Genomic DNA, 18,773 nt, shown 5'->3' with positions numbered 1-18,773 from the left:
CTGTGTGCCCCCTCCCCCCCGCCATCAACTTCTCAACACCTGGACCAATATGAAACCAAATTGGGTACAGTTGTAGGGACACATAGGGACACCTCAATTGTGTAGTTTGTGATGATGTCATCTTCCCGATCCAAAATGGCGGACACATGCATTTTTGAGGTGCAAGTGGGCTAACATGTGAACCACCTAAGTAATTTGAACCAAGTTTTCTACAGCTGCAGGGACACATAGGGATGCCCAAATAGTGTGGTGTGTGATGATGTTATCCACTCCCATTCAAAATGGCCATGTAAACATCTGAGGCACAAGTAGGCTGATTTGTGGACTGTCTACCCAATTTAAACCAAATTAGGTCCAGTTGCAGTGAGTGACACACAGGGACACCTCAGTGGCATAGTTTGTGATTATATCATCCACATTGACTCAAGATGGTGGACGTGTAAACTTTTGAGGTGCAAGTTGGCTAACTTGTGAACCACTTAACCAATTTGAACCAAATTTGCTGCAGCTATAGGGACACCCCAGTGGTGTAGTTTGTGATGATGACATGCACCCCGATCCATGATGGCAAATGCATAAACTTTTGTGGCACAAGTGTGGGATGCTTGAGGACTAACTTGAGGACTGTCTAACTGATTTGAACCAAATTTGGAACAGGTGTAGTGAGTGACATACAGGGACACCTCAGTGGTACCATTTGTAACTGTGACATCCACCCCGATCCAAGATGGTGGACACATGAACATTTGAGGCACAAGAGATTTTCACCAAATTTAGTCCAGATGTACCATGTAAATCTGCCCCAAATTTATACCAGATATAGGGACATTGAAAGGAAAGTAGGCTGACTAGTTCTCACTAGAACAATTTGTATTTATTTAGCTCTTCCCTTCCTTCAGGTATTTCCCCCTAGTGCTATGGATAACCCATAGTTAGCATTTAGCATGGTTAACCGACTGAAAATTTAGTTAACTATGGTTAATGCTAACTGGGGTTTACACTTAAGCAGTGATTTGAAGCCTGGGTTAAAAGGGCCTGAGGTTGAATTTCTTGTATGTCTGAATGCGTGCAACCGCATTTCAGACACAAGAGTGTGATGGGATGTTTCCCTCCACAAACTCCAATTTGAACCTTAGGTTTGTAGTGAGTTTCACCTCTGAGGTTTCATTTACATGCTGCATTAACTGGGGCTGAGGGAGGAAGCTCCTCCCTTGCTCTCGCTGTAATTGGCTGCCAGGACTGTCCTTCATTCCAGAAGGAAGCCTGCACAGCTGTTCCCCCCTCTCTCTACAGTCTCCCTGATTGCACTTAGGGATCTGGTGGTTATGTCTGAATGCAGACAGGTAATCGTGCGGGGGTGGGGGTGGATCCATGGGCCCATTGGACTCTCAGTTCTGCACTATGTGCGAATGCAGCTAGTATCAAATCCTTGATTGAGAATGAATTAAATTGAACCATGGTTAAGGTTGATGCTGATAAACTTTGGAAAGACTGCAGTCCTGAAGGCAAAACAGCAGTCTCCAAGGTAAATAATCAGCAAAGGTCATTGGAGAAACGCTGTGCTCAGTGCTGGGTTTGAATAGTTGTTCTCCCCTACCTAAATAAGAGAGCCACCATTTTAAAATGTTAAGAGTGTTGGTCTATGACCGGGAAGACCTGAGTTCAAATCCCCATTTGCCATGAAACTCACTGGGTGATTCTGGGCCAGTCATTTATCTCTCAGCCTAACCTACCTCGCAGAGTTGTTGTGAGAATGTCCAGTACCTTACTATTGTCTGTGCACTTCTGTCCTGTATTAGATAGCAGTTTAGAATTTGATCTGACTTGGAAATAATTGCATTATGTATTCTAAGGAAAGGATATTTTGGACCGTTTGAGATGGCTTTAGGAAGGTGCTTAGGAATGTTCCTTTTTATATACCACTCAACTGCACTACAAGGTTGTCCATTTGTACTTTGCATATAAGATGAATAGTTTTAGTGGCTCATTACATTGCATTTGTAAAATTCCATTTGATCTCTGTGCCTTCCTGAATCTCTGTTTCTGCTTCTCAAGAGCCAAGGTTTCCTACAGCAAAATGCTCACGCAGTACCTTGAGGGTCCTTCCCACAGCCTCTGCCTCTTTTCAGTCTCTGGACTCCTTTTGCTGTCTGTCCTTCTCCTTACTGGGCCTCTTGAAATGGCCGAGGGACAGGCTTCCTGTATCTTAATCTTCCAGTGACTTAAGAATTATCCACATATGTACCTCTGTTCTGTACTCCATGCTCTTCCCTGTCAAGGCTTGAAGGTAAACAGGCTTGCTTAGCGGCATGCTGTACCACCCGGAGCACTCCCTCTCATATGTGAGACTGCTTATTATAGCACACGTTGTAGACCTTATTTTCCCTCTGAAATCAATATGACTAGAGGCCTCTTGTGTTTGGTTAATGAGAATTTCAGCTTTCATTAATCTACATTTGAGGAGACAGTTTTTTCTTGAGGTAGAGAAGATTGCTGTGCTGAGGCTTTGAGAGCCTGCAACTTCATTCCAGCAATAATGCATACTCCAGTGATATATAACACAGCAAAAATTAACTAAAATACTTGAAATAGTGATGCTGGTGTTGTGTTTGATATTCATTGAAGTCATTGGAGTAATACAGAAAACCTGCTGGCATGGAGTACAGAAAAATGGGCAGTGAGTTTATGCTGCTGCATTATTGTGGGCTTTGTAAGTTAAACAAAAATAATAGAACAGGTTGTCTAAGGCATTTGCGAAGAACTAGCACTGGAACTTTCTTCTGTGAATGTATTAAAGGTACTTCTCAGAGAAGGCTGAAAATAGTGGATTTTAATTGTCTGTGCAGGTGTATAATTATGTCCTGCACCTGAGCAAAGCACCGGCAGGAAATTCTAGACTTTTGTATCTGTGCTAAACATCTCCAAAACCTTTTATGTGAAACTGCATTACACTAAGTCAGGATCTTGTTCCATCTAGTTCAATATGGTCTATATTGAATAGCATCAGTTCTGCAGGGGTCTTTCCCAACTCTACCTGGAGATGCCAGCTGCATGCAAAGGATGTATTTTATTGGGTAGAGAAGATTGCATTTCCCTAGTAGACCAGCCTTAGTGTCAGTTGTGCTGTTCTGAAATTCAGTACCCTTTTGACTTCTGGAGTTTCCTTTCTAGACAGTAAAATCAAGATGTCTATTAAGTTGGCATCTAAATTCCCAAAAGAGTGGTCCAAAACTGATAATATGGATTGCATATATTTTGAACTTGTCTTATTTCTGGAAAACCAAAGCAAAAGAAGCATAATATTGAGGAAGATACTGTCCATAAATGTCCCCTTTGGTTTGGGGGCCCTAGACCTTACTTAATAGCTACATACTCAATTTGTTGTGGCTATCTCTGATTCATAACTCAAAGATTTGGGGCCTTTGGTTCTGAGTATTTGACCACAGAACCTAGTGCAGCTATAACCCATCCTACTGTGTCTTGAGCCCTTCTGCACTTCACTTGTACTCCATCCCACCTAAACTTTTTTAAATTCTAGGTTCCATGTCAAAAACAGAGATTATGTATATTTAGGTACATTGATGCGGCATCATCTTTGTCAATGGTGGTTGCTCACACTGAGCTTCTGCACACTGTGCTGTCTGTTCTGCAAGTTTGTTTCCCCCTGAGATTCCCACTCACTCTGATAGAATGGTTTTTGTTCAAAACATTGCAAAGTATTAGTTAGATATGCTAACTCACAAGGCTGTTAGAAGGATTAATTGTATAATTTTAAAAAGAGCTTTGGACCTAAGGCTGTTGCATACTAAGTAAAAGCAGTGGCAATTCAAATATCTTGCCCATAAAAGATATATAAAGCAGAAATATTAGAAGCTTTGAAATGTACAATACCCTATTCAAGTATTTTAAAAACATAGTATGCCACTACAGAAAATGTTGAAAGGGTCTATTTAAGGATAAGTACGATTATAAATCTAGCTATTTATCATTTAAAAATAGTACTAGAATGGGTGGATGAGGGAAATACATGATTTATTTGTATTTTAGCATGTCTTTGATGCAGTCCAGCACAGGAAAGTATGAAAAATGATTCCTAGATATTAACAATGCAAAGGATGATAAATCAGTGGACACATAAAATGCGACTATGTTATCAATGGGAAATGGCCAGATAGAATCCTGTAGGATTTAGCATTGAAAGCAGCAGTGCTCAACATATTTATTATTAACATGATTGTGAACACATATTAAAGCACTGGGAGGATTTGTTCACTTAAAATGTAGGATTTCCATTGGGTATCAAAGCCCACTAATTACAAGCTAATGCATATGGCTATGTATAACAAAAATATATGGTGGACAACATGTGTTAAAGGTTTAAATATTAACACATAATCGAATATATAAAGGAAAAACTCTATTACTGGCACTGGCTATTCTTCTTCCACAAAGGTCAGTGGCCAACATCCCCAGTGTGTGTGGTACCTCCACTGTGTGCAAAGTGTGACCACAGTGTCTAATAATCCAGACTTCCAGATGCAGGGTGGGAAAGTGCAATTTTCACCAATCTCTCCTTTCCCCAGAATTGCTCTTTAAAACCCCTAAGTATGTCCCTGAGCATCATGTAATCCTCAGGGACATATTTAGGGGTGTTGAGAGCAGTTCTGGGGAAAGGAGAGAATGGTGAATATTGTGTACACTCCCACTTACACAGCAGGAGTCTGGATTACTAAAAGCTGTGGAGGCATTTTGCACAGCACCTCCACACTGATAGTGGGGATGTTGGCCACTGACTTCTGTGGGAGAAGAAATGCCAGTGCCAAAAGGCTGAGAACTTAGCATTTCCTGAATCAATGATAATTATCCCTCCATCCCCAGTTCCTCAACATTCATTTCCAGACATGGCTCAGGGTTCTAGACTTTTTAAAGATACATCACAAACTATGCCCTCCCCCTCTTTTGTCTTGGTGTCCCTGCATCATTAGTAAGGATGTCAACCAATGGCTCCCATTTATTATTGTGAGCAAAGTTTAAAGAGTTATAGTTGGAGTGGGGGCAAAACCTGCTTCTGATACTGAGATCACAATTAGGTAAGGAGTCCTTGATAAAAGGCTTAACCCCTTCTTCTTTTTTACATTAAACATCTAAGGTAATCATTCAGCTCCTGAATAAAAGTAAACAGAGTTTATATTGATGGACACTTAATTTTATGCAGATTTGAAACATATATTTATAAATTTTCATTTTCAGGATGAGGAGGGTGTGGAAGGTGTCTCTGTAGGGGCAATTCTTTCTGACTATCAGCGAGTCCGTGTGGAAGATGTGTAAGTAGAATTCACCTTCATTTATCTACATCTACATTGTAGGCAATCTGCTGAAATCAGTGGCAATGCTGCTATCGGTTTTAGTGACTGTGAACTGCACTCTTAAAATAAAGATTGCTTTTAATCCAAGAGCATGCATTTAAGCCATTAGCCCGGTATAAAATAGAAATTGATGCTTTACTCAGTATGAATTGCAACATGCTCCTTATGTAGAGCTCACACTCAAAAATGTGATGTATCTTCTTTGTGTACTTACAAAAAAAAAAAAAAAAAAAATCCAGAGTGAACGGAATGTGAGTTAAAGCTGCTGCATAGCATAGTTCATCTAAAGAAACCACCATAAAACTGGAAATAGAGTCAAGGCTATAACCTTGCCAACTCTTTGCCTTTTTGCCAGCTGGCCAGTTTGTGTGGAGTTAATGGGATACTTGATATATTTTAAGACTCCACTAATGGTAGACTTGAAGAATGAAAGTCCAATTGAATGAGAAATGAAAAAGAATTTCAATTCTCTTTTTTGAGGGAATATTACAGTACAAAGACCTGGTTTGAATTATTTTGTCTTGGGGTGTATGTATATGTGTAGTAGCTTTGTTGTTTTTGCTTTTCATATCTACTCTGTACTGAATAAATATTTCTGCCTAGCATGTATTCCTCATCATGAAAGCACAGACTATGGCTTTCAGATCACTGGACAATTTTGCATTTATAAGGATTTCTAAAACTAATAGAACTCTTGCTATTGTTTCCTTATGACTGTGGTAGACATTGCAAAATATGAGTGCCATCTTTCCTTAATGATTCCAGATCCTTCAGGCAAGTAATGACTTCCAAATTTATTTTTCAAATAATCATACAGGTTTATTCTTAAAGAGTTTAAGTTCGGTGTGCTACCATCCCCTGTGGTACATCTGGTACCTAAATGTAGACCACATTGTTCTCCCAATTTGTACTCATTTTGGTGAGAAGGAGGAGGGTCAGAGCGATTATCTCAGCACCTAATACAATACGCTATGTTATTGCTGCTATAACCATTTGGTTTTGCTGGATCTCGGATTGACAAAGGTAGAACTTGGTTTTAGTTTAGTTTAGTTTGTGAGCTAGTGTTATTGTGAGAAATGGACAGTGGTAGCTGTGTGTGTGTGTGTGTGTGTGTGTGTGTGATATTTCTTGGTGATGGCTGTGATAAGCTTCATGTCTGGCCTTGAGACTAACTTGTGCTTCACTCTCTTTTCTGGTCTGCTCTGCAATCTGAGAAAGACATGCGGTTCTGGTAGTTCTAGGTCTAACACTCACATCAATTTTGGAGGATGAATACAACTGAAAGAATGCTGGGCGAGTGCATAGCTGGAGGAGTCAGTCATATGACTTGCCTGGGGGGGGGGCAAGGCAGTGGGCCCCCAGACAACTTTCTCCCCTTGCCTTATTATAGTTATGCCTCTGCTTTACTCAGTAGCAGCTGTTGCCATGCTAGGAAGTAAGGAATCATAATTGTGTGTGAGAAAGCAACTTGTAAACCGCCCTGAACCATATTTGGAGGGGTGGTATAGAAATCAAATAAATAAATAATAAACAAACTCATGCCAATGTTTTTATTTTATTTATCATTTATTTATATGTCTGCCTGATATATACATCTCTAGGTGGTGTGCATAATACAAATGACAATATAAAATAAAACCATACAATTAAGCACTTTCAAAGATTAAAAACAATTCATAGAGTGAAACCATTAAAATTATTTTAATTATTTTTATTAATATTATGAAAAAGAATACAGAGTACAGAATACAGAAAAATAAAAATAAACGAATATAGTAGACAACATCTCATATATGTTTTGTATATCAAACCGGAAAACAACACTCAGTCATGTCAATGTTTCCTCTTAACCACCCGTATTTTAATTAGAATTTTCAACCACCAGTCCTGAATATTCTAACACAACATCCAATTGACTATCTAAAAATCAAAATTAAGCAGTATCAAGATTAAAGCAAGCTCGCTCAAGAATTCATTAGCAAAGAAAATCCAAATCTAGGATGAGGTATTGTGACAAATGACAAGGTATAAAGGGTTCCCAAATAAAGCCAAATTTATCTTCTGATTTATTTTTTTATATGAGGTAATCCTAGCCATTGAAGCATATTCCCAAAGTTTAAGGTGCCACTCCTCTAACATTGGTAACAAATGAGTTTTCCAATAAGAAGCATAAAGAATTCCAGCCACAGTTATCATGTATAAGGACTCTGTTTATTCTGCAGGTATATAGGGCTTAGTAATATTTAACATAAAAACCTCTGGAGAAAATTAAAAATCTATTTTTAACATTTGTTGCATCTTACTGTGGATTAACTTGCAAAATTTCTGAGCTTGAGTGCATGTCCACCACATGTGATAAAAGGTTCCCGGCTGATCCATACATTTCCAGCAATTTCTGGGATACTTATTGTCTATCTTGGAAATCATCATTGGAGTAATATACCAATGGAAATACATTTTGTACCAATTTTCCCTTAATATGCTATTTGCTGTAAATTTAATGTTCACTTTCCATTGATATTCCCATTGTTGCATGTCAATTGTTTTATTCATATTCTGCATCCATTTAATCATACAGTCTTTAACTTCTGATTCTGAGCCATATTTCACTAACCTATATATCAAACACAGTAAGTATTTGTAATTTTTAGTTATTAATATTTCAAATTCTGTCAAATCTCTGCTATTTCCACCTTGCTTTTGTATTTCCATCTGTACTATGCTATTTATTTGTGAACATTGAAACCAAGAAGGCTTACTTGTCCATTCCCGCGAAAGAACCTGGATAGGCTTCATTTTTATTTTTCCTGTATCAGACTTTGTAAATTATATGATATCTCTCACCAAAGTTCAAATCTTTTAGTATGTTCTTCCTCATAGAAAAACATATTTAATTTTGACGCCAAAGGAGATAAAGCTGGGCTTATTATTTTTTTATGTTTATCCCAAACACTTAATAAACTACTTCTAATGGAATGACCTTTTATATCCACAGCCAATCTTCTTGTATCAGTCCATAAATATTCATGCAATCCTTCTGAAAGACCTGTTTCCTCCAGGGACATAATCCAGCCATATGGTTCTTTAATCCATTCTGTAATCCATGTAAAGCAACTAGCCTGATAATATAATTTTAGGTTCGGAATTCTCAGTGCTCCACGTTCCTTTGCATCTTGCATTATTTTGAACTTGACTCTTGGCTGTTTAGAGGCCCAGAGAAAAGAGATTATATTTCTTTGCCACTCACTCAATGTCTTTCCTTCTATTTTCATTGGAATCATTTCAAATTAAAAAATGTATCCTAATGTTCATTTTAATTGCCAATATTCTTCCCAACCAAGAAAGATTTAACTTCTTCCATCTAAGAAAATCCGCCATTGTATTTTTCCATGTCGACAAATAATTATTTTTAAATGTCTGTATTAGAAGCCAATAATTTCATATAAGGATTAGTACTTATATTAAATCCCTCCTTTTCTTTCAAATATTGTAAATCCGATTCTGCTAAGTTCCATGTAATGATTTGCATTTTATTTTTGTTGATCTTATATCCATAAACTATGCTATAATAATGTGTATGTTCAATAACTGAGTCTTATGACTCCTTTGGTTGAGTAATTGTAAGTATCATGTCATCTGGATAAAGATTTATTTTATGTTCTTGTCTGGCCATCTTAATTGCAAAAAAATTTATTCTCCAAATGAATTTTCTTTGCCAGTGGTTCAATCACCAAAATAAACAATAATGGCGAAAGTGGACATCCTTGTCTTGTGCCCTTCCAAATGGAACACGATTTGGATAATGTCCCATTCACTATTATCTTAATGGTTTGTTCCTGATAAATACTTTGAATCCATGAAAGAAAGTTCACCCCACAATTCATCCTTTCCAAGATTTTAAACATAAAAGACCAATCCAATTTATCAAAAGCTTTCTCTGCATCTAAAAAAAATCATCACTGCCTTCTCGTGTCCAATAGTAATATCATCTATGGTATTCAATATATACCTTAGATTATCCTTCATGTATCTCTTCGGTACAAACCCTGTCTGGTCAAAATGTATTAAATCAGTTAAAAATCCCTTCAATCTGTTTGCCAGGATAGCAGAGAAAAGTTTATAATCCACATTCAGTAATCCACATTCATATGTCAGGTCTTGACATCAGTTTGTACCTCCGTCTTAATCGGATTCGGAAATAAATTGTGGCTAGGGATGCTGGAAGTTGTAGTTCAGCAACATCTGGAGAGCCGCAGGTTGGGGAAGCCAGGTCTAGGTAATTCGTTTCCTCCAGTTGAGTGGCTACCACCCTCCCAATCACCTTGCCCATCCATGGGAAATTAGAGATGGGCCTATAGTTGCCTAACTCTGAGGGGTCCAATGTAGGTTTTTTCCAAGTTAGGTCTAATGATAGCCTCCTTAAGACAAGGGGGCATCCTACCCTCCCTCAGAGAAACATTTATGATGTTTACCAGATTCTCTCTGACAATCTGATTGTTAGATAAAATAAGCTAAGTTGTTCAAGGCTCAAGAGAGCTGGTGGTAGGATGCACAGTCCTAAATAGCTTGTCCACATCCTCAGGAGTCACAAACTGAAAGTGATCCAGTCTTATCAAGGGTTGTTGCTTGATACCTCCATAACAGACGCTGCCCTAATTGTAGAATCCAGTTTGGCCTGAATAGGAGATATTTTGTCAGTGAAAAAATCATTAAAAGCATCACAGTGGGTAACCAAGGGTTATAAATTTGGATTCACGGGGGAGGGGGCTCGTATTAGTTCTCTCACAACTATAGATAACTCCACTAGACGTGAGATGCACCAGGCAGAAAAGAATTGCTTCTTTGCCGTGCATATTGCCAGAGCATAAGTCTTCATATGTGCTCGTAATGTGTCAGATTTGAGTTGAGTCTTTCTCTATTTGTGCTCTAGTCTTCTACCTCACTGCTTCAGCTCCCATAATTCTTCTGAATACCACAGAGCTAGTTTTGAAGCATGTCAGAGAGGATGCTTAGGAGCTATTGTATATATTGCTCTAGTTAGTTTGTTATTCCATGTTTGTACCAGAGCATTGACAGAATCACTGGCAGAGCCAATTAGATACCCTTCCACAGCTTCTTGGAAACCTATTGGATCCAATAAACCTCTCAGACAAACCAGCCTTCATTCCTGCAGAGGTGGGTCATGGCTGCAAGTCCTATTTTAACCCAATGGTGGTCCGTCCATGACAATGGGGAAATAACAGGAGGCTCCACCTATGGAACACCACCCTAATTAGAGTGTGTGACCAGCAACATGCGTCGATTCCCTGCCACCACTGGGATGGCCATCCCAGAGTCACTCCCCAGCTCTGGAAAACCCAAGGCACATACCTATACCAGGCACAACCAATAATGCAACAATACAACTGCTATCAGAATGTTCTGCCCCAGCCCTTAGTCCCATCACCAAAGGCTTTCACCAAAGGCTGACCCCCTTTGGCGACCAGCTTCACTGGCCTCCTACAGGTGGCCCGGCTACCAGCAGCTGTGCTGTTGGCTGCGGCCCCGGTGTTGCCCTCCTTTTTAAGGCCAAAAGTTGAAAAAAAAACCCACTGGGTCAGGGTTTCTTAACCTTGGCCCCCCAGATGTTGTTGGACTACAACTCCCATCATCCCCAAATATGGCCTTTGTGGCTGAAGATGACGGGAGTTGTAGTCCAAAAACATCTGGGGGCCCAAGGTTAAGAAACCCTGCACTGGGTGACTCTCACTCACCCTATGGGGCAGAGCAGACCCATGTGCTCGATGTTAGAACAATTAGGAAGAGAAGAGCAACCGATAAACTGCCAGAGATGAGATCTGGGAGAGACCAGCCTTCAGCCACAGCTTAGACTGCTCTCCCAGCCCAGAAGGGAGAAGGGATAGGGGAACTAGATGGAATAAACACATACCTTCCAGCATCTCCTTCAAGTTGTCTCCTGGCCTGCCTCCTGGTGTTGCCCGGTATTACTGCAGCACAGGTACTGTGGCTGGCTGTGGATTCTGGGTAGTGATTCTTTTTGGGCCATTTTTGGACTGTGTATGAAATCTGTGTTGGGAGGGACAGATTCCCTTTTACTGTGTGCTGCAGTGTTTCTCAAGGCAAGGTAGCAAACTGCATTGCAAATTGCAATGCAAAACTTGTGTGACCTCTGTGCCATAGGGAACAATGGGGAAATTTGAAACACCCCATTGTTTCCCATAGGTAGTTCCTAGGGACATGATAGTGGGTAGTATGGTAGGGCATGATGAGTGCTACCTACCACCCAACCCACAAAAGAAATCGGTAAGCGGGCAATTTAAATCTAATTTTTAACCTTTCCCCCCTGAAACCCCATAGGATCTTATTTTATTTCGAGCGCAAAACAAAATGCAAAATCACTTTCATGCACATACCTACATTTCAGCTATCTCCTCACACCGGTGTGATCCAGGGATCCTCTAAAAAGTTGTCTCCACCCTCCCCCCCCTCCAGAAATGCGTTTGATAGTCCAGAAACAATCTCTGTTAATGTCTTGCTAGAAAGCCTACATCTCTTTAAGTCACACCCTCGCCTTTCATTTGCAAAAAAAATGAATAATGGGGTTTTGGCAAAAAAACATGGTTATAGGGAAAGGGAGGGAACATGCATAAATTTGATGACAAATGGTCAAATGAATCAAATTATATAAACTCTTGAATATAAGGAGGAGTTTGAAATAAATATGATTTGAGACCAGAATCCACTGGGAAGGATGGACAAGTGGGCAAACAGCTTATATAGGTATCGGTATGGTAATTAATTAAGATGAGAAATTTTAATACCAGTCATCACTTAACCATAGAGTTAGAGGGGGCCTTGTAGGCAGTCTAAACCAACTCCCTGCTCAATGCAGGAAATGCAGAGTAGAACATCCCTAGTAGAAGGCCATCCAGCCTGGGCTTGAAGAACTCCAGAAAAGAAAGCCCTCTGCCCAGGTAATTGATGCCAGTGTCAAAGTGCTCTTACTGATAAGCTTATCTTACTGAAAGCTACAGTCCTGTAAGTTGTCTCCATTGGATCTAGTTCTGCCCGCTGGGTAAGTGGAGAGCAAGTCTTTGCTCATTTAATGCAAAAGACTAGGTGATATAAAACAAAGTCTTGGTTACAGAGAAAGGAAAGGACAACTCTGATAATTATATCAACGTGGTAAAAAAAGATAATGAGGAATCAATTGATGCCTTCTGCATCTGATTAGAAAATTATGTTTAGAGAAAGAAGAAATACTGTGATTGGGTGTAAAAACAATTCAGTTGTATTTGTATTAAAGTTTAACAGCTTATTAAAGGTGCCCTAAGGCAATTTGAAATAGAAGAAAGTAGATAAAGAACAATAGAACTATATCGTTGTTTGAGATCTAAATAAAATGGTAGTTAAGATTATAGGAACAAAAGGCTATAATTAAATAAGTGGACAGAGAGCGAGTGAATTAAATGGAGGCAATAGAGAACAGACCCTTACTAAATACCAATAGCAGTTGAAAACCCACGAAATAGGAAGCCAAACAAATACTGAATATATCCTGGAAATGAATTAGAAAAAACCTGAAACCCAGAATGAACAAAAACTTCAATACCAAGACTGTGAAGAGAAAATAATGGTTGGAACTATCAAAAGTGGCAAAATAAATCTGGGAGGATAGAACTTCATGGTGGTGAAACCCAAAATGGTCTGTAAAGAGGTTTCAAAAGATTAGAGGTGTGCACGAATCAGATTATGAGATTTGATTCGAGCTCAGATAGAATCACAATCATCAAATTGATTTGGTAAAAAATCACTCTCTTCGACATTGAAATACTTGAATTGATTCAGGTGATTTGCGCACCATTTTGAGGTCTGTTTTTATGGGGAGAGCTGGTCTACCAATTTGGGTCTGTGGGTAGACCAGCCCTCTACTCCGGGCTTTGCATGTCTGCCCGCCTCAGAAGACTGGTCTACCGCTGACTCCAATTGGTAGACCAGCTCTCCCTGGGTTAAAAATGCGATTCTGAGGCCTGTTTGTCCAGCTCTCCCTGGAAAAAAACAGGCCTCAAAAAGGTGCTTGTTATCGCCTGAATCTATTTGGGTCAAATTGGAGGTTATTCTCTTTGACCCCACGTTCAGTCTGTGCCTGTGGCATCTCTAGTTAGGACTGGGAAGTATCCTTGTCTGAAACCCTGGAGGGCCACTGTCAGTCCAGGTAGACAATAGTGAGGTAGACAGACCATAGTTTGACTTGGTATAAGGCCGCTTCATATGATCATCAGTTCTCAGTATTGGTTGTGTGTCTTTGTTTAAATGGAAAGAAAGGTAAAACAAAAAATCCTACTGAGTTGCACAAGTTGTTGGATGCTCATAAAGTAAATCTTGAAATTTTGGTCTAGGTTTCCACTTTTGTATATAAAGGAGATTCGGTTTTTGGGTTTTTTTTGGATGGTAGACTCATTAAAGCTTTTTGGTTTATTTTGTAGCAAAACAGGACACTATGCTAGATTGCATACTATTTTTGCTGGAAAAGAGAACACACGATGCCCCTTTCATAACTACATAATCTTGCACTATTAACTTCACTAGAGTGAGTAATCCTGTTTAAGTCAATAGGGCTATTCATAGTAAAAACATTAAGAACATCTGTTCCTGTTTATCAGTTCAGTGCTGATATGAGTAAAATATATTGAAACAGTGTTACTGCTTATATTACCATTATTCAGATTCTTGTGTATATTTGTTGTTTTAGAAATCTACTTGTTTACCAGACAATTAAGTTCTTGCTTGTGATTTATGTCAAGGTGCATTTAGATAGAAAATGGAGCTCAGTCCAAAATGTCCTCGCCAGTAGCATTTAAACATTTTGTTTATTTAAATAAAGTGTCCTTGCAACATTTTGAATACCTACAACAGCAAGCAAAACTAAAGGAGACTTAATGTAAATAAGGCCTAGGTTATCTGAAAGAGAGATGGAAAGCACTGGATATGGAGTTGAAATCTGCTGAATTTGTAGCTGAGCAGATATACCCAATCAATGGTTTACTGTACCTTTGTAAAGCAAAGATGGTGGTTGCTTTTAAGTGTGTGTAGGCTTCTCCTGTGTAAGCTTACTTTGAACATATATTGAAACATTATCAGTAAATTAATCTGTCTCAGTGTAACTTGCAATAAATCCAATTTTTACTCAGGAAGAGTTATAAATATTTGAATGCATTTCAAAGTAAAGTAACATCCATGTTATTCTACAATCTTTTTGGTTTTTTTCCTGTTTCAGTACTATCTTAATTTTCAGACTTTTAAAAGAGAGATTCTGCTACAGGATATACATCTTTATTACAATTATTGTTATTAATCCAGACAAATTAGTTGGCCGCTTTGTGGGCTCAGGCTACTTAACTCTGAGGAAAGGGTTTGCTTAGGGTCTTCCATTTCCTTTCATTTGATTTTTGAATGGCAATTATGATATCAAATGGTATGGGTGTTACCATAAATGTACAGTATGTAAAAGAAAAAGCTGTATTTGTGGAATATATTCTATTTAACAAAGGGAAGATAAGGACATAATATTTTTTTCTATTTTAGATAAATCTTTGTCTCTAACAATACAGGCTTCAGTAACCTCAGCCTGTCCTTTGATGAATCTTACCCATCCTTTCCTGTTGAGTCTTGGAGTGAGTTATATTTATATTTTTAGAAAGTTCAAGATAAAGTTCATAAACAGTACTTGGTACAATGATCCCCAGTGGTCTTTAGTGTCCTAGTGACATTTGATGACATAAATGTCAGAGTGGATTACAAACGTTGGCTTTATTACTTGGAAAATTAGATTCATATAACTGGAATTATTTTTACACAAAGTATCGAATCCCCGCTGATATGTTTCCCAGACTATGGGAAACACACATATTGGGCAGCAGCAATACTGGAAGATGTTGAAAGTAGCATCTCATACTGTGCGGGAGATGACAGTGGAAAACCCTTCCTGAATTCTACTGAAGAAAACCACAAGGTTCTGTGGTCGCAAGGAGTTGACATGACTTGACAGCACACTTTACCTTATGTATAATTTCAGGCACATATTTTACAAATTGAAATATTTTGACATAGACACAGGCTTTAAGGGAGATGCTGATCTTATTGTACTAATTGTGACTACTACAACAAAATGGTATGGGTTTTACCACAAACACAGTATGTAAAGGAAAAATTGAATTTGTGGAATACATTCTATCTAACAAAGGGAAGATAAGGACATAATATTTTTTTCGGTTTTAGATAAATCTTTGTCTATATTTATTTCAACAAAAGTTCTCAAAGTGTAGTTTACCTTATGGTAAGGTACACACTAAGTTCATTCATACGAACGTCCTGAAGAGGATTGGTGGGGAGGAAGCCTCCTACCTGCCTCCCCTCACATGATCCCCCCCCGCAGTAAGCTTTCCCGCTTGTGCAGCCCACAAGAGGAGCTGAAGTGAGTGGCAGAGCCAGGAGCCAGAGGAGGAAGTCCTCCAGCATCCCACAATGTACCACACCAGGGTTTGGGAGGATTTCGCTGCTGCTGGATGCTCTTACCACTCAGCTTTGTATACACTTGGGCTGCAGTTGGCTCCAGCATGCACACAACTGGGGAGTAGGGTAGAAGGGCACAATCACACCCTTCTACCTCACCATAAGCCTGGGTAAAAAAAGTCTTGCTACCATGTTGATGAGTGCCAGGATCGGGACCAATCCTGGCACTCCACACAAGCAGCCCTACCCAGGTAGGGCTGTGCAAGCCCAGGTAGGCTGCAGTGTTCCCTCTAACAGGGATTCCCAGATGTTGACTACAACTCCCATAATCCCCAGACAAAGGCCATTGCAGCTGGAGATGCTAGGAGTTGTAGTGAACAACATCTGGAAATCCCTGTTAGAGGGAACAGTGGTAGGCTGCTTGTGTGAACAACCTTACAGACTTTAGTGTAATGTCTTCTGCATGGAGACTGCCTTTGAAGACCATCCAAACGTTACAACTGGTCAAGAATGTAGCTACTCAGCTGTTAGTAAGAAACAGCTACAGAGAACATAATCCTAGTACGGTCTCAGTTTCATTGTTGGTGGCCAGGTTCAGATGTAACATGAAACCGGAGGTTGGTAAACCTGTGGTTTCAGTTTTAAACTGTAAGTCTCATTGCAGATGTTGGTCCAACTGTCTTCCGCCAACCTCTAGTTTCAGGAGAGGGGAGCTCCTCCCTTCTGCCCAGCTGCCAAGGCCTATCCCAGCAAGTTCCACAGCCAGATGGGGATTGGCCACGATCTCAAAGGCGGTGTGCTCAGTGCGATCTTGCCTTTTTGGAGTGGTCAACCCATCCTAGGTATGGAAAGGGCATTTAAATCCTTTTAAATGCTATGCCATGCCAATTCTGACAGCAATGGCACTGCCCCCACCCAAGAGCCCTATACCCAAATAGTCCCGCATGAGCATGATTCCGGGGGGGGGGCACTATTTCCCTTTTATTCATGGAAGGGGAAGGGACACAATGACTTCCCAGGAGGAGGTATGTAGATGGAGGGCAAAGGATCCTGGGGGGGGGGTGGTGGTCTGTCCCACCATGAGCTAGGATGCTCTTGCGAGGGATCACCCTGGCAAAGTAGTACATACAGCTTGCTGCTTGCTGCTGCTGAGCTTGCCCTCTCAGTCTACTGGGGAGGACCCCAGGGTGTGAGCCCTAAGTCTCAATTCGGACTGTGTGCCCACCAAAAGGGGTCCCACCTGTGTAGAGCTGCAAACTCTCCATGGTAAAAGATAGAACAAAATCTCTGCAATCCCCCTACTTGTGAAGCCTTGCATGCACCCAAAGGAGATTTGGACATTCCATGTGCCATAGCTTGGCCTTGGGCACAGACAGGGAAAACACCAAGTTCTGGGATGGACCTTTAAACCCATTCAAAATTCCTGGGTTTGGTTCGGTGTTGCACCATATGCAGATCTACCAGTGCAGGAAATCATGGGATATGGGAGCCCTGATTTCCAGTGACCATAGGAGAGCAGGGTCACCATTTTGAGGAACAAGCATGGGTACCCATGTCCACACAGGCGGACAGACTGGTGGGGGGGGCATGCTTTGACAGCTACTTGGTGGCAGTCACCAGGACAGGGAGAGCAGTCACTGGGGCACCCATTCCCATGGCTTTTCTCCATAGAGAAACATGGCTCGATATAGAGCCCCAGTGGCCTGACATTCTTATGAGAGAGTGGTCTGTGGGAGTAGCACTTATTTTATCATTGCACATTATTAGTGATTGCTAATCTGCAACCCCACCTTGTTCCCTTGTTCCCCACAGTTCTTCTCATGAGTTGTGAGGGGGTGTCCCCATGGCCTGGCACTCTTCTGAGTGAGCGTGGTCCGCCCTGGGTTGGCATATTCTGCCTTCATTGTAGTGGGCACTGTCCTTTGGAGCACTATTAACCCTGGTTGTGAGCCACCCAGGGACGGAAGTTTGGGATGGCATGAAATTTGATAAATACATAAATATCCCTCTCATCAGCGGCCCAATCTATTGGGGAGGACCATGGGGTGTTAGCCCTAGGTGTCCCTTTGGTATGCACGCTCACGGGTTGAGCTAATCTGTGAGAAGGGGGTCCCACTTGTGCGGGACCCCAATTCTTCATGGCAAAACATAGAGCTTAAGTTCTCCCAAAAACAAAAACCTTCCCTGTGAAGTCTTGCACACGCCCAAAGGGGTTTTTGATGCTCCATGTGTCAGAGCCTGGTCATGTGCATGGAAGGATCTTTAAACCCTTTCAAAATTCCAGGTTCAGCTCGACGTTGTGCCGTATGCAGATCTGCTGGTGCATGGATTCACAGGAAATGGGAGCCCCGATTCCAGCAACCCCTGGAAAGTGGGGTTGCTGTTTCAGGGCACAAGCAAGAGTTCATGTCCACATGGGCGGAGAGGCTGGCAGGGGGCATGCTTTGATGACTACTTGGAGGCAGTTGCCAAGACAGAGAGAGTGGTAGCTGGGGTACTCGTCCCTGCAGCATTTCTCCATGGAACAACCTAGCTTGATTTAGAGCCGCAGTGGCTTGTCACCCTCGTGAGAGAGTGGTCCACAGGAGAAGGGGATGTTTTGCTGTCGGGCATCATTACAGAATTTTCTTGGCAATTATCTCCCCTCCCCTCTGATGGTCCTTCTCATGAGTTGTGAGGGGGTGTCACCCTAACCTTACACTCTCATGAGTGAGCGGTCCTATTGGGATCAGCATCCATCGTCATCACATATGTCTAATTGCTCGTTTCACTGGGGCAATGCTGATCCTGCTGCCCGGCCCTTTTCACAAGTAAGCCTAGGGACCACAAGCCCCCAGTGGGTAAGGTGCTGGGGCCCCCTTTCACAACCTTTCTGTGGAAAAAAAAGAGAACTTA

At 40.8% G+C, this 18,773-nt stretch overlaps 1 protein-coding gene across 8 annotated transcripts in view; it reads left to right on the top strand.

Annotated features, from left to right (window-relative positions):
- DPH6 (diphthamine biosynthesis 6) overlaps positions 1 to 18,773 on the top strand; it is a 370,426-nt gene that overhangs the window by 65,849 nt on the left and 285,804 nt on the right. For all 8 annotated transcript variants that reach the window (XM_053286588.1, XM_053286584.1, XM_053286586.1 and 5 more), the window contains exon 4: positions 5,251 to 5,324. In XM_053286588.1, coding sequence (XP_053142563.1) covers positions 5,251 to 5,324 — 74 coding nt within the window. The remainder of the gene's footprint in view (positions 1 to 5,250; positions 5,325 to 18,773) is intronic.

Source organism: Hemicordylus capensis, chromosome 1 (assembly GCF_027244095.1).
Source record: "Hemicordylus capensis ecotype Gifberg chromosome 1, rHemCap1.1.pri, whole genome shotgun sequence".
Taxonomy (NCBI): domain Eukaryota; kingdom Metazoa; phylum Chordata; class Lepidosauria; order Squamata; family Cordylidae; genus Hemicordylus; species Hemicordylus capensis.
This window is presented reverse-complemented; position numbering and strand designations above follow the sequence as displayed.